We start from the raw sequence: 23,481 nt of genomic DNA, 5'->3' as shown, positions 1-23,481 counted from the left end.
AACTGATATGCACATGCATATCAGCAAGTTAGTGGCAATTTTCCTGTCTTGGGAGTTTGGATATTTGGAGCTGTGTGTTTGCGGAGCTGTGTGATCTTTTGTGAGCTATATTCAGATTTACAGAGCAAATAAATGAGTTTCAGTGTTTGCCCATTTCTGTAGGTATCTATGGGTCTCCAGCTCCTCATTTGGGTTTTTTATCGTCCCTCATTCAAGCTTTGCAATTTCAGAATGAGCTTCTGCACCATTTCTTTATAATGAACCTAACTCTGTGCCCATGGCACAGACCCACAACCCCCCCCCACCCCCCACCTATTCTGATACCCTGGGAGAGTACAGGAGAAGGGACCTCAAAGAAGAGAGGGGTATAAATGCCAGCTAGGGTACCCTTAGGGCACTTTCTAATCCAAAACAGTATACAGAAGACACGAATAAAGTAGGAAAGCTCAAGGATAATTATTCCAAATTAGGAATGGTGCGTCCTTGCTTGTTGACATGGAATCAGCCGGGATCACCCAACAGTAGTGCCCTGCTGTGTTCTTACACAGGCGTCCCTCTGATCACAACTGACTGACTGATGTAGGAACTGATTAGAGGTAGCTTCCACCTGACAGAATTGAGGATCAGCCCTCCTTTGAAAAGCATCTGACAAACTACAGGTCGTTGTTATTTCTGCCCGCAAACTCCATTAACAATTAAGTCCCCATTTTACAAATAATGCAGCTTACAATGGACGGCTCTCAGCCTCCCTTCGATATATCCCCCAGTCTTTCTTCCTTGGTGAAAGACAGCCTGCAGGAACTCAGGGCCGACTGTGGAGCGATTTCCTCAGCAGGTCACTGGAAATCATGGGGAAATTCTAACACTGTTTCCCATTGTTTGCTGTTCTGTTTAATTCTCTAATCGTTTTGCCCGTATCAGGAAGTCAGTGGGAACTGTGTAGACAGTTGAATATAGTCACTATGGTACATTTCAAACATTCACTTGAACGCTCTAAAGGCAATACTTCCATCAATATTTGATTTATTCCAACTCCTTTCTGTAGTCTAGATTAAAAAAAAAAAAAAGCAAGAATGGGAACTAGTTTTTCAGAGTCGGGCACATCGGCTCTAATGTGGAGATGTGTCCTTGCAGTAACTCTTTCAGTGTGATCCATTTAGCAAATTAATGTTCTTGAGATGCTAAATTACTCCATGATGGCTCAAAAACTGAGTAATTCAGCCTCTAAATGTGGACTTCCCTCTTTAAAGCAGCTGTCTGCGTTGGATAGGTGCTCTGATAGCCTCATACGGCACTTCATCAGCTTCCCTTGCGAAGCAATTATCAGATAATTTACCCGAAGACCAAGACAGACGCTGGCTACTCTAAACGTCGTTCGAGAAGAGACTCTCACGTGGACAGATCAGGATAGCGTCCCCTTTTCCCTGTCACAGAGCTACAGATTGACAATTGAGAGTTTTCTGGAATTGTGCATCGTCTCCAACTCCTTTTTTTTTTTTTTTTGCTTTTTTGAGACAGGGTTTTTCTGTGTAGCTTTGGTGCCTGTCCTGGATCTCACTCTGTATGTAGAGCAGGCTGGCCTCGAACTCACAGCGATCCGCCTGGCTCTGCCTCCCGAGTGCTGGGATTAAAGGCATGCACCACCACTGCCCAGCTCCAACTCCCTTTTGAGGTAGTAAAATGAAGGCCTGTGTAGAAGCCCTCGTTCCTTCCTCCTCACCCTTCAGCTTTCCCAGTGAAGTGTTGCGGATAGCAAAAGCCTCTTGTTCATATGTCTGGGCCTGGGAGTCATTTCCAGATGTCTAGAGCCGGTGAGGACATCTCACTTCTCTCCTGAACTCTGACCTAAGATCAATCCTAAGAAAGAGATTAGATGACCGGGCATCACCCACGTGCTTTTTGTTCCTCACGGCGTCCATCTGGCCTGTCATGATCACCGCATCATGTAAACCCACCTACTCGTGCATGTCAAAACAGATTTCTCAGACTTCAAGTTCATCCCAAAGTTTGGTCAGCCTATGCATCTGAGTTGGGGGCACACAGAGGGAGAGGGAAGGAGGGAGGGAGGGGACGGGGGAGAGAGAGAGAGAGAGAGAGAGAGAGAGAGAGAGAGAGAGAGAGAGAGAGAGAGGAGAGAGAAATACCTTGGGCCAGCAAGACGGCTCAGCGGGTAAAGGTATTTGCTACCCAAGTCTGAGGAGCTGATACTTGGAGCCCATGTACAGGTAGAAGGAAAAGAATGATTCTACAAAGCCGTCCTCTGACCTCCACACGTGTGCCATGGCGTGAGCGCTCATACACAGACAAAAATCATCTTTGTTTTTATTTCTTATTAATAAGAAATATCACTTTCCAGGTCTACCTAGAAAAGGATTTGTTTTCTCCCCCCCCCACTTGAGTATATGGTAAAGAAGGAAGTCTGACATAAATTAAGATCTTTTTCCTTCATAACTCGGCCTTTTGATTAAAATGTGTATAAAAATCAAAGACTAAGCCGGGCGGTGGTGGCGCACGCCTTTAATCCCAGCACTCGGGAGGCAGAGCCAGGCGGATCTCTGTGAGTTCAAGGCCAGCCTGGACTACCAAGTGAGTTCCAGGAAAGGCGCAAAGCTACACAGAGAAACCCTGTCTCGAAAAACCAAAAAAAAAAAAAAATCAAAGACTAAAGCCGGGCGGTGGTGGCGCACGCCTTTAATCCCAGCACTCGGGAGGCAGAGCCAGGCGGATCTCTGTGAGTTCGAGGCCAGCTTGGGCTACCAAGTGAGTTCCAGGACAGGCGCAAAGCTACACAGAGAAACCCTGTCTCGAAAAACAAAACAAACAAAAATCAAAGACTAAAAAGTGTTGGTTTTTAAATAGGAAATAGATCGATTAATTTAAGCATGTAACGAATGTTAGTCTAGCATCAGATGAAAGAAAGACCTCATTCTCTGTTGAACTCAAAGAGAAAAGAAAGAGCTAGGTCCTTATCAAAGCAGACATACGAGGAAAAGACACTTCCCTCCAAGAAGATGCTGTAGTAGTAAACCCGGAATTCAAAGAATGTTGTAATGTGGAGAAGCAACATGGCCCTCTAATACGTCTATCAACATGAATCTAAATGCGTCAGACTGTTCCTACAGAAACCAAAAAGCATGGAGGATGGCTAACTGAAAACCTAAAGGAAGGCCACATATGTGCAGCGATTATTTCTAATTTAGAGTAAGTGAGATGGGTTATGACCAGCAGTTTCTCTTCACATACATATCTGTGATGTGCCTAGTCAATAAAAGATCATTTCGTTTATATGCTACTGGTTTAATTTTAACATAATTTTTAAGGCATATCTCACAAAGATATCCCTCACCCACAGTTAGTCCCACATGGATGTGTCCCACTTGACCCTACCCTCTGGGACACCATTTTAAAAGAGTAGTTAAGCCATCTCTAGGAAAAGGAAACATTCCCAAATGCTGCGTTAACAACAGCCATGTGGTTAACAAACTGTTAAATAGTTCAAGTCTCTGAGGCTCCAGTGAGGTGAGAATTTTGTCCACGCCCTTCGGTCAGGGGACATTTCGCACTTAGCCACTCCTTACCGGGCATCGTTCACCTATTCCTTCTCCATGAATGATGGCAGGTGCTGGAGAATAGGCAAGTTCGGCATCCGCTAGGCTCTGAACAGATGAGAAATACTTGGAAGTGTGGTAAAGTGCTAAGACAGTGTTAGTCAGCTGGCAGCGCGGGCAACCCGGATGCTCATCCAAGTCAGACTGGGAACAAGAGTAGGCAAGATACACATCTCAGTGAAGCGACGTCTGAAGATACAGATAAACGTTAGCAGGAGGTGGTAGAGAGGCAGACCTGGGCTAAGCCTTAACTGGGCAGGCTGAGCATGGCAGGATTCGAACAAACGTGCTTCTTAGAATGGAGCCTGGAAGGTGCTTGGGGATACTGGAGGATGGGACTAGCGAAAGATGTCGGAAGAGCGTGCTTCTGCTCAAGTAGGGCTTAAGTGACATGCTAAGGATTTGGACCACCTGGGGAATCTTCCACCCTGGGTAGAAAAGGTGCACTTTGGGGAATTTAGCAGGGAGACCACGTGGTCAGTTTGGTGACCGTGTAAGCGTGGGCTTAAGGGAGAAGAGTAGAAGGTACAGGGAGAAATAGAAAGTTAGGAATAAGAAGTGAAGGGCTGGATCCAGACGAGGCACTAATCACAAATTGAAATGAATTAATCATCAGGAGATGAATAGGTGGGAGAATCCTCCGAGAGTTCCCTGTCTTCCCAACATGGTTGGCAAAGTAGGTAGGAAAACACCAGAAATGCACAGGGCGTTCAGATTTGGAAGTTATGAACGTCAGTCCCCGTGGTACTGTGTTACATGTGATCGAAACATCTGTCTGGACACTTGTGTGTTATTGAACACCTTTATCTCAATTCTTGGAAGACTGAGCCAAGAAGTCCAGGAGTTCAAGACCAGCCTGGGGAAGTTAGCTAAACATAGTCTTAAAAATAGTAATAAAAGAAGGAGGAAGAAATAGTACTGGTTAGATCTTAGGGGAAAGCCAGCTCTTGAGATGCAGATGTGATTATGGGAGCTACTAACAGAAGTAAACTTGGAGTGAATGAAATCACAGTGAAAAGGAACGTAGACGGTCTGGTTACCAGTGGCAGGGCAGTTTGCTGTGAATCATGACGTGCCAGGCTGAACTTCCCTGTGGAAGTAAGGTAGTTCCCTGTAAACACTCAAAGATCCACCGTCTGGAGACCCGATACTTTGGAATGCTCAAATCGCCTCTCCTTGTACGTGATCTCACTTTCTGTGCTTCTTTTATGTGTGTGTGCATACATGTTCACATATGTGCACACAGGTTCCGGGGTCAGAGAACACCTTTCAGAGTCATGCCTCAGGAGGCACCATCCACCCTTTCTTTTTGAGACAGAGCCTCCCTTTGCCCTAGAGATTACGCAAGTAGACCAGGCTGGCCAGCCAGCCCCAGAGTTCTGCCTGTCTCTACTCCTCCAGCACAGTGGTTACAAGCATAGCAGCACCTAGCTTTGTTGGCCCGGGATTGAACTGGAGTCCTCATGCCCGCCTGGCAAGCACTCCACCAATTGAATTATCTCCCCAGCCCTGTTCCCCAATTCTCCTTGGTACTCCTCGTCTGCCCGAGGCCCTCAGTTCCTCTTCCCTTCTGAAACTGAACAGTATTCATTTTCCCCTCTCAGAGCTGGTGAACAGACATCACATGAGTCTCAGCGACCCCTTATTTTTTACATTCTGAGTCTACCCACTTACTGAACAGTGATGTACTAAATAGTCAAGTAAACGACAGTCTACTGCTATTGTTTATCTTTGCATGCATTGATTCTCACCTGGGTTTTCCAAGCCATTGATGTGTCGTTGGTTCCCTGTGACGTTTTTTTTTTTTCTTCTCTACTTGCCCCCTTCTCCTCCTCCTTCCTTTACCTTTTTATGCCCCCTGTGAAAAAGCTGTGGTTGAATGGGAAAGGCCCTGGACTAGAGTGAAAACCTTGACTCCAGGACCAGTTTCCAACTATGATGTTTGGCAAGCCACAGAACCACCCTTATTTATGAAATGAAAGGTTCCTTAGTAATGAAAAAAATTCCTTCTCACTGGAACAAATCTGTGATTCCGCCATTCTTCCAATTTCTCTTGGCCTGTGTTAATGCTTATCCCATAAGAAACATTTACTAAAAGCTACCAGATTTCCCTGGCTGAAACAATGATACATATTGCATCTCTGTTGAAAGGAGAATCTTATGTGTTATTATGCTGGTGATAACAACCACCACTCAGTGATAAACGGAATTTCTTTGTGAATAGAATACCTACCTTCAGAACGTTTTCTCCTGATTCCTTTTCCTCACACACACATCCATTTCCTGGGCGTTGGGTCCGTGTGTGTGTGTGTGTGTGTGTGTGTGTGTGTGTGTGTGTGTGTGTGTAAGAACAAGAATACAAAGAGAACAAAAGAGGATGAGTTTGCCCTCTGCCCACTTCTGAAACTGGTGGAATACATCCAGGATGATGAAGGCATATAGAGAGCAAAAATTCCTCATGATGAACTGTGTAGCAATTCTACATTTCAAAACCTCCATAAATGTCCATGTTCCTCAGCCAGTGCACAGTTTGAAAAGGTGGGAGGGGACTGCACAGAAGCCTTTGAACCCCTAAGGAGCTATTTCTGGACCTCCCTGGTTAGATGACTGTGTCTCAAGGCCAGTGTATTAGCACTCTGTCGGTTCTCCTCTACAGGTTAGGACTATGCAGAGAAAGAGCCATTGGGTCACCTTTCTTGAGTTTGATTCTTGAAAAAACAAAATGGCTCCTGAGGCCATCTCTCACTGTGCTCCATGTTCCAAAGGGCCAGGCCTGAGGTGCCAGAGGAAGGGATGCTGTCGTCCATCTTCTCTGAACTCATGTAATCTGGAGAGTTCAGGGCAAGGAGAGAAGGCAGAGTGTCTGCAGACCGCTGCCCTTGCTGGTTTCATGGAACAAGCACAGGTTAGACCCTGTCCCTTACGAGAGACCTCCTAAGGAAACTCAGCCAAGCAAAGAAACTGAAACTGGTGTAGCCCACCCTCTCCTGTCTGTTCACGTCCCTGTCTCAAGGTCCTCTCAGCCCTTGAAAGAAAAGTCATGGAGAAACAAAACAGTGTGTTCTTGGGTCTTTCTTTTTCTCTTCCCCTGTCACGTTGACAATAGGTACATATGAGAAGGCCCTGTCACCTTGAAGTCACTTGAGTCCTCTGCTTCTCATGATGTTAGCTGCTCTTTCTAATCTCTTCCCAACTTTTGAGGATTTCCTGTGGGCAACATTGCTGTTGGCTTGAGAAGAAATAATAATGCATCTCTGAGATAATTGTTTAAAAAAATACTTATATGTAAAATCTTGGGCTTAATGTTATAAATCATATTATTAACATCAGAATGCCAAAGCAGCCCACCATCCAAGTACAGATGGGTCCTGTTCTGATTTTGCTGTTGGTTCGCATGTCCTTCACCAGGACTGACTCATCAAGGAGTGACTCCTGCTTTCTTTTTCAGTTCTGATGGGGTGGTAATTGTATCACTTTACCATAGTGGTAGATAAGTTGTACTAAATTAGCACTATAGAGAAAATTGTCATAGCAGGTGGCAACAATGAGTAGATTTTCTTGTTTTTGTTTTCATTTGCCTCATGTGAAAGGAAATTTAAGCTAACAGATGTAGAAGATGGACAGTGAAACACAGGGCCCATGAGTCTTTCAGGGAAGGCTTACTGTGATTCAAGTCTAGGAGCCAATCCATATACCTACTGAGAAACGGAACAGGCTAATAGTAGAAGGTTCTAGGAAGATGAGAAAGCCCATCTCTGACTATCCTTGAACATTCTACTAAAGAACCCATTAACAGAAGCACCGAAGTCAAGCAAGTTCTAAAGTTTTGGAAAACTGCAAATGGTTTTCCACTTGAGTAATTTACCATATCAGAAGTCTATTGGCACAGAGTTGTTGAGAGGATCGCTTCGTCAGCGTTTCTCTCAAGTGACAATCTACTGAAGATATTTGCGCATAGGAGTATTATAATCATAGCGTTCCAAATATTTACCTGTAAGTGTGGGGGGAGGCAGGTAGACCAGTTGTCCAAGTCCGGGGCAGCTGTGGGAATGGGAGAGTAAGTATGTGAAATTATGAAGGAAAAATGAAGAGTTGCGCACTTCACGTCTGTAAATGGAAAGGAGAGAGATTTCATCTCAGGATAAGAACTGGGGATGACTGAGGTTATGACTCTGAGGCATTTACTAATAATCTCACTGCCTAGGAAACATAAAAGGAGTTTTGAAAATGCTCTCCAAAAGCTAAAGTAGCAAGTCTAGGCAAAAATGCAATCAAAATTAAAGTCAAATAAATAGATAACCATAAAAAGGGTACCCCATCGCTGCAAGAGCAAAAGGTCGGTAAGAGCCTGAGGGAGAGTGTCTTTTCCAAGCTGAGTCCTTTGTGAAGAGGGGTCAGCTGGGAGCAGAAAAGAATGTGCTGTGTGATGAAGCTGGAGCGAGGAGCCTACCAGATGAGTGGAGCAGTGAGCATGAAGTTGATGTTCTATTCAAATTCCCTAGAGCCTATTGCACTGTAAATTCAAAGGGCTAATAAAAGAAAAGCTACATCTCTAATATACGAACGAGTTGGGGAGGTCTAGTGCAGCGAGGCCAAGCCACTAACATTAAGCAGAACTGCAAAGCTGCACGTAGCCGGGGCAGTGTCCGGCAATCTGTGGATTAGATGGAAAGGTCTCTGATCTCTCAGAGCGTTCCCGTGGGTTATTGCTGCTACATTGCCTGAAAATTAGTTTTGTTTTTTTTTTTGAGAACTGATTTTTTTCGTTTCAACTCCTTACCCAGAATCCTCTGGTCGTTTTAAAGTCTCATTTTCACTTCTGTTGACAAAGGTCCTACTCTGTGAGAAACTCTTCACGGATCTACACTGAAATGAAAAGCTAAGGATGACACAATTATTTTCATGGTGCTTTTGTGGGGGTTCATAACGCCACACCCGAAGGCCTGGCTTTATCGTGCTGAGGGCCTTAAATTGAAGGAGACTGGAAAAGTCCTGACCTCTTCCCCCCTTCCTTTCTCCTTCCTCCCTTCACAACAGAAGCATGTCATAGAACCTGGAGGTCCTCTTCCCCCAAGATGGGTCACAGGAACTGTGGCTCCTCTCCTTGTGATACCCAAGGGGCCCTCTCTGTCCTTTCTGCTCTTCAGGTAGGCCACAAGACCCTCATTGCAGGCCCTGCCTAGGGAGACTGATCGAATCTGAACAAACAGAGGCCTTGCTTTTCTGGTCCCTTCGTTCATCGCCATCAGGTCATACATGTCTTGTCCAATCATGTCTACCCAGTTGGCCCTGCTTTATCAAAAATAAACATCAAGCCGGGCGGTGGTGGCACACGCCTTTAATCCCAGCACTTGGGAGGCAGAGGCAGGAGGATCTCTGTGAGTTCGAGGCCAGCCTGGTCTACAAAGTGAGTTCCAGGAAAGGCGCAAAACTACAGAGAAACCCTGTCTCGAAAAACCAAAAAAAAAAAAAAAAAGGAAAAAAAAATAATAAAATAAACATCAAAGTACACACAGGAGTAACCACCCCCATGTCCCTTGTGATAAGCAAGGGACAGTCCTACATGTTTTCAACCCCAGAATGTATTCCTTTTGACCAGCTATTTCTTGGCCTGAAATTAGGCCCGTTCTGCCTTCAGTCTGTAGGTAAAAGATGGTAGCTCTTTACTTAAAAGCCCTGTGTTGGTACAGTGTTTTCGCTGTTTTGTGTAATCATCAAGTCTAGGGAGCTCCCACTGCCTGGCCCCTTCATAAGCTCTCTCAGTGCTACTCACCACATCAGCCTCATGAACATTTTGCTTCCTAAAAACCTTCCTCAATGCCCCATCCCCATGCTGAAGCCTGCTCAAGGTCTGACTCTCCTACAGAGTTCTGCTGTGAAGACTCCCAGCCCCTTAATGTTCAGTGACTAACTTACCTCTCTCCCTGTCCTAACAGCTTCACTGCTGTATGTCCAAGACCCCCCAGTACCCCCAACTCCCTTCCCCACTACCCCACCCAGGCCTGATCTGCCTGTGGAAATCTCTGTTATCCAGGCTTGATAGCAGAGGTCACCTCAAGGAGGTCCCCACTGGCTCCTCCAGCTGGAGACATCTCTGCCTACATTCTGGTCCCTCCAGGGATCCCTAGTACCAGAGGGACACTCATTGTTAGGAGGCACACTTTCCCATACGTGACTATTTTGTGTTCTCTTTGGGTTCTCAGTGCCCTTGTATTCAGAAACTGATGGGTAGCTAGACAGGAAGAGCCCTTACTCATTCCTGGCCTGCCTTCTTCAAACACTTTAGTCCTGTTAATGCCTTAACTTAGGTTTAGCCATTTGTTGGCAGGCACGCATTCAGAACTTCCAGGGCCAAACTGTTAAGCTGAGCCATCGAGGAGCCGGCTTTAGCCTTCTGTCATTCTAACCACACTGTCTGCAAAGGTTACTTGTGTGTTTATTTCCCAAAGAACCGAAGGCTAACAGGTTGCCGTTTGAAGGCTCAGCATCCTGGGCTGCGTCCCCCTGTGCTCAACCTCCTGTGATAGAAAATGCCTGCCCAGCAGGAAATGGAATGAGTGGTAAGCCAATGAGAGCATCAAGTCAAAGGTTGGCAAAATGCTTTCTGCAGGAGAAAGGTGAAGTTTCTGCTCGAGATTGAGTGGGGCTGGGAAATATAAACCAGCGAAAGGGCAGGTCAGCGGCCGCAGCCAGGATGAATTGGTACACTGCTTTCGAGTAGGATCACGTGTGTAAAAGCACAGTTCTCAACTCTGAAGCGGGCCCTGTGATTTACAGAAAGGACAATGGGCCTGAGGTCAGGTGCCCGACAGTTCCATTGACAGCTCAGCCCGGAGAGCCTGAACAAGTGACTGAGCCACATCATCGTCATCTTTCCATTTACAAGACGGGGGAGGGCTAATGCGGTACAGCATGATCTCTCTGTAAGAGCATTGAACAGGATGTTAATTTCTAAAGGACTCGGGAACTGTGAGCAGTACAATGTGATGCAAGAATTGTACTGAATATAAGCCTCGACTGGAGACCGATTTCGTCCATAATTCTGTGTCTCCGCTTTGCCGTGTGAATGAGCCTGTGCCTGCTTATTTCGAGATCAATATCTTCAGGAAAGCAGTGACAGCAGTAAACTCTTTTGGATTTCTTTCACTTACGTCTTAATCTGCTCGGGGCTCCGGGATTGCTGAGGAGGGAAGGATGTCTGCTCTGTTTCTCTGGCGCTGCCCGTTTCTGAGTCCAAGTAACGATGACACTTACTGGTGTGTCCGTTCCTCTGGTCCTCCATCTCCCCCCACTGCCTCCTGAGTGCCCATTCCCACCGCGGCCGCCGCGTGGCGGGCTGTCAGACCACGTCAGTCAAACCCGAGATCTCGCTGACCCTGAGCCCTCTCGAGTTAATGGGTCAGCACAACACCAGGCATGGAGCAGACCTCTGTCCTCGCCATCTTTATGGCCCGGGATCTTCTAACTACAAACAGCGTTTGCGTGCTTGTCTACTCTGCATTCCATATTGTTCTGTATCTATACCTATTGTTATGATTGAATGTTTGCCCACCGCTGGCCATTTTTGTCTTCCTCTAAAAATATCCATTCCCCACTATCCCTGCTTCCGAGCTTGCTGCAAGGGAGCTTCTAAAATTTTCATGGAGAACTGTGAATTTGCCTTTCCCTATTCAGATAATGTGGTAGTCTTATTTTTTTTTTTTATTTTTCCCCTCTGGTGACATCACAAGTGGAAAATTCAGAAAAGCTGAATTCTCAGTCAAGTGTTGGTCCTGTAGTACATTTTTATTATCACAGCATGGCATTTAAAATGAACCCTAGAGCCGGGCGGTGGTGGCGCACGCCTTTAATCCCAGCACTTGGGAGGCAGAGCCAGGTGGATCTTTGTGAGTTCGAGGCCAGCCTGGTCTACAGAGTGAGTTCCAGGAAAGGCGCAAAGCTACACAGAGAAACCCTGTCTCAAAAAACCAAAATAAATAAATAAATAAAATGGACCCTAGCATTTAAATAAGTTTCCCATATTTATATGCTAAAAAATAAGCATGTAATAAAATATCAAAGAACTGTCAAATGTCAGGAAATACTATATCTCATTTCATTAAATATGATGAATCACTTGGAATAGCACACAGCCCTAAATTTAGCAGCATAGACGAGAAGTTGGGGGCTGGAGAGATGGCTCACCAGTTATGAACACTTGCTCCTTCAAAAGGACCCAACTTCAATTCCCAGTACCCACATCAGCAGTCACAACCACCTGTAACTCCAGCTCCAGGGGATCCTACACCTTCATCTGTGTTCTGTGGGCACCCACATGCATGTGCACATACCCCAACCTGTGCACATAATTAAAAACAAATCTTTCTCTTAAAAAAAAAAACAGTAATTTTTAAGAAAGGTTATCACCATCGCTACCACGAAAGTCCTAGTTTGCTGTAAACTACGTCAATCACTGAGAAATCCTTATAAGGTCTTTCGGGCTAGGGATGAAGTTTAGTGATGTAGCATTTGCTTAGCTTTCACTAGGTTCTGGGTACCAGCCCCAACACTGTCCAAAAAGAGTCTTTAAAAGGCTTTTTTTTTTCTTCTTCTCGTTAATGTGTTAAAAATGTCTCAAGATGCTAAAATAATACTTTAAATGTGTGTGAAGGGAGTGCCTGTGTGGGCAGGTTGCACAGTCATGGAGGACTTAGTTGATATAACTTTAATAGCACGGAGCAGCGAATTGAGTCTACTTGGTGGAAAATATGAAGGAATACTAAGGAATTTAATATCAGCAAACATGTTCCCTTTGAAACAGCAAATTAGATGTGCAGGTGGGTTTTGGTCACACTTCAAAGACTAAAATGCTGAGATGGAGAACATTCTGTTTACCCCTGCTCTCACCAGTGAGGTTTTTCTGTGTTCAACAGGCTTCTGATTACTTCAAAGCGTGTTTGAAGTCCTCACTCGGCATAGCTCATGCACAAAGACAAACACTCCTCCAAATTTGTGCCGCTAATGCCGGCGTGCCTTAAACGTATAGGTAGAAAGTGCCAGCCATTTCCTTGTTAACACCACACGATGCCTCTCTCATTCAGCTATGACAGTGAAGGTCGCCTAACGAATGTTACGTTTCCAACCGGCGTGGTTACAAACTTACATGGGGACATGGACAAGGCTATCACCGTGGACATTGAGTCATCCAGCCGGGACGAGGACGTCAGCATCACTTCCAATTTGTCCTCAATCGATTCTTTCTACACCATGGTTCAAGGTAAAGGCAAAAAGCAGAATTTGAAATGAATTAACGAGCAAGCTATCAGTAGCACCCAAGTAGAACTCGGACCTTCCTGTTCTAAGGTAAACCAGATGAGGGGAAGGGAAAGTAGAAACATTTAGAGACACAGGTGAAATGATCAAGGCCCTGCAGGCAGTGTTATATGTACACATACACACACACATGCACGCGCACGCACACGCACACGCACGCACACATCGTATAGTGTATAAAACAATGCCAGCCTTGAAAAACATCCTTTTCCATTTTTCTTTAATATAACATCGTAATTCCAGCTCGTGATACATGTCAGTCTACCTGTTTTGGGTCCTCCAACAGTTTCTTAGAGCATGCCTTCTCTGCCATCTCACTGCAGTAACTTGAGGTGAGGTGCCGTGATCCACGGTAGTGTGGTATTTGAAGCCACACAGGATGGCGATTTTACCGCACATTCCAAGAACCTGTTTATGTAATATCTGAACTCTTTCACAGCCTGGAACAATTACCAACCTGCCTTAAACCTCTCTTAGTTTGCTTGGGTTTGGTTCGGACTGACTTGCTGTTTTTGTTTGTGTGTTTCATTTTTTTTTTCCTTTTTAAAAAATTACCCATCAGGCAACCTCTGCAATCGTTTAAAGAAATATTTTTTGAGCCGGGCGGTGGTGGCGCACGCCTTTAATCCCAGCACTCGGGAGGCAGAGCCAGGCGGATCTCTGTGAGTTCGAGGCCAGCCTGGTCTCCAAAGCGAGTTCCAGGAAAGGCGCAAAGCTACACAGAGAAACCCTGTCTCGAAAAACAAAAACAAAAAAAAAAAGAAATATTTTTTGTGTTTCTTCTACAAATGGCCCTATATTATTCCAAAGTCTGGCACTGAGGCAGAGGCACTAGTCTATAACATGAAAGGGTTTTTTTACACAAAACATTAGGTGGGTCCCTTTTCTTAAAAGTCGGTTTTGGGGGAGAATATCACTTTATATTTTGAGTATGCAAGCCATGGCTGCTGATCTTTCCCCAGTGTCTTTGACAAAAGACAACAGGATGTACATAGAGGAGGGGACTCCTCCTACTGAAGGACCACATGTGTGGTCTACCGCACATCCCAAATATTTCATCTACTAAAGTCATTGGTACTTTTAAATTCTCCCAAGGTTTGCTTCTTATATTCAGCCAAAACTCTGGTAGCCTGAAACAGCGGAAGTCCAAGCTAGAGTCTTATTACTCTCTGCAAGGACATCTGTACCCATTCCTCTTTTCACTGGCATGATAAAATACAGTGATAGAAGTGACGGAAGGAAGGATTTGTTCGGCTTCCAGTTCCAGAGGTTTCAGACCATGGCTGCTTGCCGTGTGATTGGGCAGGACATCACATCACGGCAGTAGAAACACAGAGTAGAGGAGTCTCTTCACCTCATGGTGTACAGGAAGGAGATGGGGAGGGAGGGAGGGGAGAGCAAAGGAAGGGGAGGAAGAGAGGAAAAGAAGGAGGGGGAGAAGAGGAGGAAGGTAAGTTGACATCAGGTGCCTGGCCCAGTGACGTGTTCCTTCAGACAGGTACTACCTAAAATATCAGAGACTACAAAACTAACGTCACAAACTCAAGACCAGGCTCCCGACACCTGAATCATTTTTGAGGGGACACTGGCTCTCCAGACCATAACAACATCACTAAGCGCGCCTTTTGTTTTTATAAGTGGGCCTCAACTGTTTTGGAAATATGTATCAGTTCTGAGTGCACGACTGTCTGATGTTTAATAGAGGCAGAATAGCTCACGTTTTCTGCTTCTCATTTTTTTTTTTTTTAGACCAGTTAAGAAACAGTTACCAGATTGGTTACGACGGCTCCCTTCGAATCATCTACGCCAGCGGTCTAGATTCACACTACCAGACAGAGCCCCACGTTCTGGCTGGTACCCGCAAATCCCACGGTGGCCAAAAGAAACATGACTCTCCCCGGGGAGAATGGCCAGAATCTGGTAGAATGGAGATTCCGGAAAGAGCAAGCCCTAGGCAAAGTCATTGTGTTCGGCCGAAAACTCAGGGTAAGTAATACTTGGAGAGGAAGAGGAAGATGTCTAGCTCCATGCCATGCCTAGCACTGCTCTGTGTATGCGGCCTGCCTGCCCAGGCACAACTGACCACCAGCCACCCTCATCTGTCTACATTGAGTGTATGCCGCGAATCGTACCAGCCATCAAAACCTTCCAGTGATTAGAAGGAAATTCTTCGCTGGGAGGTTTAGAAATTGCCTGTAACACACTTCCAGATGCGCGGGCTCTGGCTATCCACTGAGCCCCGTCTCACAATGTCACCCGAAGACTCTCGGGACCATAATCCTCCTTCTCCCACCCTGTTAGCGGTGATGGCTTCTTCCTGCATAAATGGGGATAAGTCAGAACTGGTTTAAATAGTCACACTTTTCAAACAGACACGAATGTTGAAGGAGACAGGCCAGCCATTGCGAGGTGACGTCTTTCTTTGCAGTCGCCATATGTTTGAACTGCGGTTTGGATGTGTAGTAAGAACTTCCCGCCTCAGAACCCCTCACGATGCTGTCTCTGTGCAATTGACAGAAAGCCCACCTTTTATTGTTTTTTTTTTTTTTTAAATGAGAAATGTGGTGTTTCTCATTATGCTGGTGTAATTGAGCTTTGCAAAATGGTCTCTGCATTTACGTGTTGGTGTTTTTGTTTTTGTTTTTTTAATCACTCTTACATTCCAGGCCAAATGCATCTGAAAGGCAAGCTGTGATTTATGGTAGCTATTGGGTAAAAGACAATGTAGATTAAACACTGAAACAAGAAATCACCTTCAGCCACAGTAAACTGAACCTGATTCATTCTTTATATTAGCAAACAGAGTTTTAGTTTATCAGGTAAATGTAGATAATTCTCCCCAACATTACTTCCCTCACCATTAAGAATAAATAAATAACTTCAAATCAAGATGTGAGAACAAAACATAAAGCTTGCTGGTCATTCCCCTCCTTTTTCTCCTACACTCCAAATGGCTAAATTTTTATCCTCAGGGGCCAGCATTATTTACTTTGGCAATTCTTCAGGGTGAGAAACAGCAACTAGATATTGCTTTTGGCCATTTCCAAGAAATAGAAATGAAATTTTAAGAGCAATCAATGGATCAAACACAGACTGCATCCAGCGCGTGGGTTATATTCTGATTGCAGCCAATCACTAGGCTGGTGTTTGGGGCTATAATACATGGTCTATCTAGCCAGGACTGCATGCAGCCACCTCATCCCTGTGCCCGGCTTCGGTCAGCCCCGGATTGGTTCTGGCAGGCTGGAGGGAAGAGGTAAGGACGATGAGAGGGAGACACAGTGGTCACTAGAGAGGAAGATGAGGGCGGTATCCAGCTGAAGCAATGGCGGAGAAACACTCCCCATTTCTTTTTTGCTGATTCTCCTGGGACTGTGGTCTGTTGCCAAGTGCACTCAAGTTTCTGCCTGCCTTCTCATTGAACCCTGGAAGCAGTGGCTTCCATGTCTTGTCTCAGCCCCGGCGGACAGTTCTGCACACATGAAGTATACATGCCCAGTAAACACAGGAAAAAGTTGTTCAACATCCCTAACTGTCTTAGCTTTATGTTGCTGTCATTAAAACACCATGAGCAAGGCAACATATAAAAGAAAGGATTTCACTTGGAGTTCACAGTTCCAGAGGGTTGGAGTCCATGCCCATCATGGCAGGGAGCGTGCTGGCAGGCAGGCACAGTGCTGAAGCAATAGCTGAGAGCTTGCATCCTGTTCCACACAGCATGAAGGAGAAAGGGGGAGCTAACTGGGAATGGAGTGGGCTTCTGAGACCCAGAGCCCAACCCCAGTGACACACCTCCTCCAACAAGGCCACACCTCCTAATCCTTCCCATACAGTTCCGCTAACTGCACAGCAAGCATTCAAGTATATGAGCCTAAGGAGACCATTCTCATTCAATATTGGAATTCCATCTCACCTAGTGAGAATGGCACTGGCTGAGGAAACAACAAAAACACAGCCTGTGGACCAAAGGGGAATCATTACAAACTGATGATGGGACCATAGTCTAGTCCAGCCACTGTGGAAATTAGTATGGACTTTCCTAAAGCCAAAATTAGATGTAACACGTAACCCACTCCTGGGAATCTACCCAATGATGCCAGGTTTTGATTTTTTTTTTTATATATAATAGTTTATCTTATAGGCTATTTGTGTTCCACCCTCTTAGTTTGCTTACACATCATTACATCTATATTAGAAAACAGGTGAGATACTATCATCCTGATAATATCACAGCATTATAATCTAGACAGGTTCCATATTGCTATGTTACAGACAAGACCGTCTCTTTTCACATGGTCATTACAGGCATCAGTGAGCCAGTGTGAAAGTGTAGTGGAAATGAAAAGCATGCTGACATAGCTGTCCCCAACCCTGCCCCGGAGACCCTCAGCCACACGTGCAAAATGTTGAGTTTTTCTACCCGCACAGCACGTGGCTGGGAGAGAGCTGTCCAGTTTCCCGGGATGGAAAATGTCTGTGGGAAGAGGGGAAAACCTGGTTCATAGGCTACATGGTGAGTTCCATGCCAGCCCAGGCTACAGTGTGTGTGTGTGTGTGTGTGTGTGAGAGAGAGAGAGAGAGAGAGAGAGAGAGAGGGACCAACTGAAATCCTTGGTCCTGCAACCCACTGTAGCTGGAGACACCAGCTCTGTAGACCGGAAGGAAGTCGTGCACACAGGTGTAAGTATTGCTGCCTGTCTAAATAGCAGGGCCACAATGCCACAGCAAGTCATTTCGGCAAATGCACTCTTTCAAATGGCCTGTTCAGTCCCACTGAAAGGAGGTCTCCAGCTGATCTGTGTGATTGCTCTCCCGGAGACAATGCCAAGATCACACGGGAGGGTTTCTGACCCTCAGGATAGGATTGGATGTGCCCACTCTGACTGCTAATTTCATTTCTCCTCTGTGGATTCCAAGAGGAAAATCCCCAGGAGGAAAGTGCTGATGGGAAAGGCTATTTTGAGGACTGAACCTGGGGCCCACCAAGATGGGGGGAAGAAGTGAGGGCAGGCAGCCTGTGGCTGCATGTGACCTGAATCGGTCTGGAGGACCAATTGCATCCCTCCCTCTCCTGAGACCAAGAATGTCTCCTCAATCCTTTTCAGTATTTCCTGGCAGACAGTTCTTTTCATTTTCAAGTTTTTGATTTAAATTTAGCTCCGTGCCTGACACATGGTGGACGCTCAAATATTTATTCAGTGAATGAAAGAATGAGGAAAGACAGGCTTGCAATATGGATTGTCTGCGTTTCGTGGCATGTAGATCATCCGAGGCAAGAGATTGTGGGGGTAGTGTCTGGCCTTGCTGGTACCCACTTACTATAAACAAGCCTAACGCTGCATTTACTGGGTCTCATAGATGGGTGACCGATAGATGGACAGCTAGTTACTATTCAAAGTGTGGGTACATAACGTAGATTTATACGTTCAAGGGAAGGTGGGAAGTAGAAAGGGGAAAATTCTTTTAAAAACTAGTCAATGCATTTTCTGTGAGACAGAAAGAAGGAATATGGCAGGAAATAGACACATGGAACCTGGTAGCCATGCCAGAAAACAAGGCAGAATCAAGGTCATTCACCGGCTTGCTGGCTAGTAGCTAAACTTAAAAATAAACGTAGATGAGGCCTGGGGAGTTGCCTCAATCAGGAAAATACCTGCCTTGCGAGCGTGAGGACCCTGTAAGTTCAGTCCCTACAGGCCACTTTAAAAACCCAGGCAGGGTGGCACACTTGTAATCCCAGCCCCGGGGAGGCAGAGACAGGTAGACCCCGCAGGTTTTCAAGCCATCCAGTTTAGCCTAATCCGTAAGTTCCAGGCCAATGAGAGATTCTGGTTAAAAGAAAAAAATAAGAGGTGAATAACTTCTGAGTAGCAACACCCAGGGCTGTTGTGTGGCCTTCAGCCACACACACACATGCATGCACAGACATGCACACCCACATGCTCACAAATAGATGCATGCATAGTAGTTGCTTGTGTTTGTCAGATAACAGTTGGGAAAGAGAAGTGGACCTGGGGCCGGGGAATGGTGTCTCTGTAGGTAAAGCTTGTAGGCAAGAGTGAGGACCGGACTTCAGATTCCCAGAATTCACGTAAAGCCGGATGGATTAGCATACATCTGTGATGTCAGCATTTCTACAGCAAGATGTGAAGCTAAGACAGGGCAATCCCCGTGTGTGTGTGTGTGTGCGCACAGGCTGACTGACCTTGAATCCAAAGACCTCTCAAACCAGGTGGAAGATGAAGGCCAATACCTAGGGTTATCCTCGGACCGCCACACATAAGCATGCCCATGTTCACACATGCACATACGCACACAAAGGTTAAAACGAAAGTAGCCGTAAGTGGCACAGACCAGTATCCCAGCATTTAGGAAGCTAAGGCTAGAGAATCATGAGTTCAAGGCTAGTCTGGGCTGCATAGTAAGACTGTCCTAAAAACAAAGTTGAGGGCTGGAGAGGTGGCTCAGCGGTTAAGAACGCTGGCTGTTCTTCCAGAGGTCCTGAGTTCAATTCCCAGCAACCACAGGGTGGCTCACAACCATCTGTAATGAGATCTGGTGCCCTCTTCTGGCCTGCAAGGATACACGCAGACATTACACTGTATATATAATAAATAAATAAATCTTTAAAAAAAAAAAAAAACAAAAACAAAAACAAAGTTGATAAATAGTCCTAAGTTTTATCCATGCTGTACTTCAGGAGCAAAATTCATTTTTTTTACACCTGCCCGGAATTCATGTTAAAGGGATTAAGTTTAGTGAGCTATTTCAAAGAGAAGCACTTGGAATTTGGAAGTCCGGAGCATGTCTGAAGTCATACAGAAATACAATAGCATATTGAAATCTCTCACACTTGTGTGGCCCATCACATTTGTGTGGTATTTTCATGCAGTGTTCTGTCCTGGAATGGGATCACACATTCAGTCAGCTCTTGTGATGAGCGCATACAGAGACGCAGAGCCATCTGTGGTAGTGGATGCTCCAACAGGGCCACTGAGGCGGCTTCATGTTGTCACCGAGTGTGCTGGGTAACAAGCCAGCCCTTGCCTCCTCCTCCTCGGTAACACTTCAGAAGAGTGTGCGTAATCCGATTGTGCTGGCACCTCCTTTTAGGCAAATTGTTTGAGGTCATTATGAGTTTAATTCTCAGTCGCTCCAGAAGGAAAAGTGTAACCATTCTCATTGCACTGTCAAAGGACGCTGTGATTAATTACAGTCGTGCTAGACGCACGCATGTAGTGAGGAAAACGGAGATTTTCCATGCTTGCTTAAGGGATAAATAAAGTCCGTCACAAAGGCAGTCGCAGTGGCCCCTTCACCGTACCTGATACCGAGGTTCACTTCTGAGAGAGGTAGAACAGTGACTGAAGGTTGCAGCTTGAGATTAGGTATTCATCTGAACCTCATGCTTGTCTTTGTGTGTGTGTGCGCGGGTGCACATGTTGTGCACGTTCTGTGGAGGTCAGAGGTCAACCTTAGGCGTCATTCCCCAGGAGCCATCTACCTCGTTTTGTTGAGACTGGTCATGTCACAATGACCAGCAGCTACTGGTATATTAGACTGGCTGGCCAGAGGGCCCAGTAACCTTCCTGTCCCTATCGCTCCAATGCTGGACTTGCAAGCACACTCCCCAGATTTTCTTTTTTAATATGGGTGCTAGAAATCCAGACTCAGCTCTCCATGCTTAGATAGCAAGCACCACACTGACTGAGCCATTTCCCGAGTTCCTTAAACCGGTATTTTTATAACTTAAAATATTTATAAAATCCCCCCACTGATATAATGTGCTTTGTAGGTACAATACCAGAAAAAGGTTTAGGAGGCTGGAGAGATGGCTCAGCAGTTAAGAGCACTGGCTGTTCTTCCAGAGGTCCTGAGTACAATTCCCAGCAACCACATGGTGGCTCACAACCATCTCTAGTGGGGGTCTGATGCCCTCTTGTGGCATAAAGGCGTACATGCAGATAGAGCACTCATACATAAAATAAATAAATCTTAAAAAAAAAAAAAGAAAGAAAAGAGAAAGATGCCTTATTTAGGGTAACAGAAATAGGTGTCAGATTGGACATGACCCTTGGCCACTGCGATTTATTTACAGTAACCAACAAGGGTGTGCTTAGAGGGACAGAGAGAACAGGAGGTCTGTTAGTGTGGTTTGAAGTTTTATATTTTAAATAACAGTGACTAATATCTGGAAACACTAAGAATGTTTAACACCTTGCCAGGCAAAGTGGCGCATAGCTGCAGCCCCAGCAACCCAGGAAGCTGAAGCAGGAGAATTGCTCAAACATAGGAGTTTGATACTGCTATAACACACACACACACACACACACACACACACACACACACACACACACACACACCTTGATTTGTGTTGAAATGTGGGGGGAAAAATGCCCCCCCCCAGAAACTCATTATTTCAGCTTGAGGATACAAGACAGATACTGTATACAGTATTTGTCTGGATAAAAAGAAAAATTAAAATGAAACCCAAAATTAAAACCCATTGGGTCTCGTAGGGCTTCCAGATGCTCCCGGATGGTGGCATGTTTGGTATGGAGGCCCATACAGTGTTGACAGCGATGACATGCTTGATTTTGGTCAGGGGGAGGGAGGAATTTGTGTGTATCAAAGGTTTATATGGTGTGTGTATGCGTGTGCGTGTGCGTGTGTGTACGCGCGTGCACAGAGTCCCATGAGTTCTAAAGCCTGACCTCCAAGACATACAAGGCCTAGGAGCAGCCTGCTATTGGGCTTTGAACCGCCCTGTATCTCTTTTGTCCACACGTAAGCACAGAACTTGGGCTGGATCCCTGGGGCTCTGCCAGTCAGTGGTTTTAACTGGACTGTGAGCCAGCCAGCTGGAGGCTGCCTGCCCTCTTCCCTCTCCTGATGCCGTGATATAATGTAGTGGTTTTCTTCCCCCATATAAACCCTGTCTGAAAATGCAGGGCCACTTCATCTCCACGCTGAGCTCTGCCCTTCCTCATTATTTTGTAAATCACTTCTTTGAAGGACTTTTCCCCCAAAGTTCATTCCGTTAAGACTTAGGCTGCACCCCTCTATGGACTTCACACCTCTCCCCTTGAACAGCTAATTAGAAAAGTTCAGGTTTACGGAATATTTCTGCTTGGAATGCAATTAGTATCAGTGATAGGTTGCAAAAACTAATTTTATCACAGGTTTTATACAAATGTACATGTATGTCATATATGCACACCTATGCATACATGTGTTGTGGTTTAAAGTGATAAGTTTGGGTGTCAGGGTGACCGGGGGTGGACTTCTGGTGGCAGGTCCTCCCAGTCATCCTCTCTGGAGTCAGAATCTCCTGACTGGTTGAAACACATCCCTGGGTGTTTCCAGAGACAATTCACTGGAGAGGGAAAACTTACCCTTCATGCCTATGGGTGAATAAAGGGGGGAGGAGAGAGGGCCAACCTAGGGCTGTGGCTCTTCCTTTCTCTGTTTCCTGACTCACTCCATTAGTTCTCCCCCATCCTTGATTGACTGAATGAACTTGAACTGTGAACCAAAGTCAGTCCTTCCTTCATTAAGATATTCTTTGGGGTATTTAAGTAACAGTAACAAAAAGATAAGATAGTATGTAAATGCAGATGTTACAGATGTGAACATTGTGTGTGCGTTAGTTATGTTGTGTTTATGTAGAAATGTTGTATACATCTTATTTTGCTTTCTGTTGCTATAACAGAGTGCCTGACGCTGTGTAGTTTATAAAGGAAAAAGGTTTACTTTAGTCAGTGATCCTAGAAGTCCCAAAGCTCAACACCAACATCTGCTTGGGTTCTGTTACAAGCCTCAAGACAGGAAGTAGAAGAACATGCCTATGAGAACGTAATCTTGAGAGAACAAATCAATTCAGTCAACTATGTCAGTCTCTTGAGAGAAACATGAGTTCTTCCTAAAGGCTCCACACCACCACACTGTTTCCTTGGCAACCAGACTTCATCCTAGGTTTTGGTAGAACAACCCACATCCAAGCCATAAACCCAATCACCTTGAGCTGTTCATCTGTTAATTCTAAAAGTTCCAGCTTAAAATGTGGTCATACGCTGTCAAGGTTGCTCCGTTTAATTTTTAACAATCTAAACATCGACAGAGCTTTGGTATGTATGGACTACCATCCCCACAAAGGTGCCGTAGGAGACCAAGGCGTGAACAAAGGCGTGATCTCTGCCCTTCAGAGTTCAGTCTGCAAACACCGTCAACTCCTCAGGACCGCACTTGGACTGCAGGAGTGAGCGCTGACTTGCAGATGTCTGCCTTGCATCACAGACGTTAACAGCCAGATTCCGTCAGAGATCCTGGACATGGCATACGGCCACCAGGAGACCGATTGCAGTGGTACAGTGCTAGGTTTAGAAGTTAAGTAGGATGTCCAGCCTGTGCCTGTGGGGAATAGGAAAGAACTCTAGAGTCTGGGCCAGTTCCCCAGATGGGAGCACGAGAAAACAGCACTCTGAAAAACTGTGACTTTCCAATCCTAGGCCCAGAGCAATGATCACGTTTGTAACCTCCTGCTAGTTCAACTCATTAATAA

The 23,481-nt window shown here is 45.5% G+C and overlaps 1 protein-coding gene across 1 annotated transcript in view; it reads left to right on the top strand.

Annotated features, from left to right (window-relative positions):
* The window catches only part of Tenm3 (teneurin transmembrane protein 3), a 2,633,929-nt gene that overhangs the window by 2,595,307 nt on the left and 15,141 nt on the right, over positions 1-23,481 (top strand). The window contains 3 exon segments of the mRNA XM_052752285.1: positions 12,689-12,864; positions 14,670-14,779; positions 14,781-14,906. Of these exon segments, the coding sequence (XP_052608245.1) occupies positions 12,689-12,864; positions 14,670-14,779; positions 14,781-14,906 (412 nt within the window).

Source organism: Peromyscus californicus, unplaced genomic scaffold (assembly GCF_007827085.1).
Source record: "Peromyscus californicus insignis strain IS unplaced genomic scaffold, ASM782708v3 Scaffold_23__1_contigs__length_62951481, whole genome shotgun sequence".
In the NCBI taxonomy this organism is placed as follows: domain Eukaryota; kingdom Metazoa; phylum Chordata; class Mammalia; order Rodentia; family Cricetidae; genus Peromyscus; species Peromyscus californicus.
This window is presented reverse-complemented; position numbering and strand designations above follow the sequence as displayed.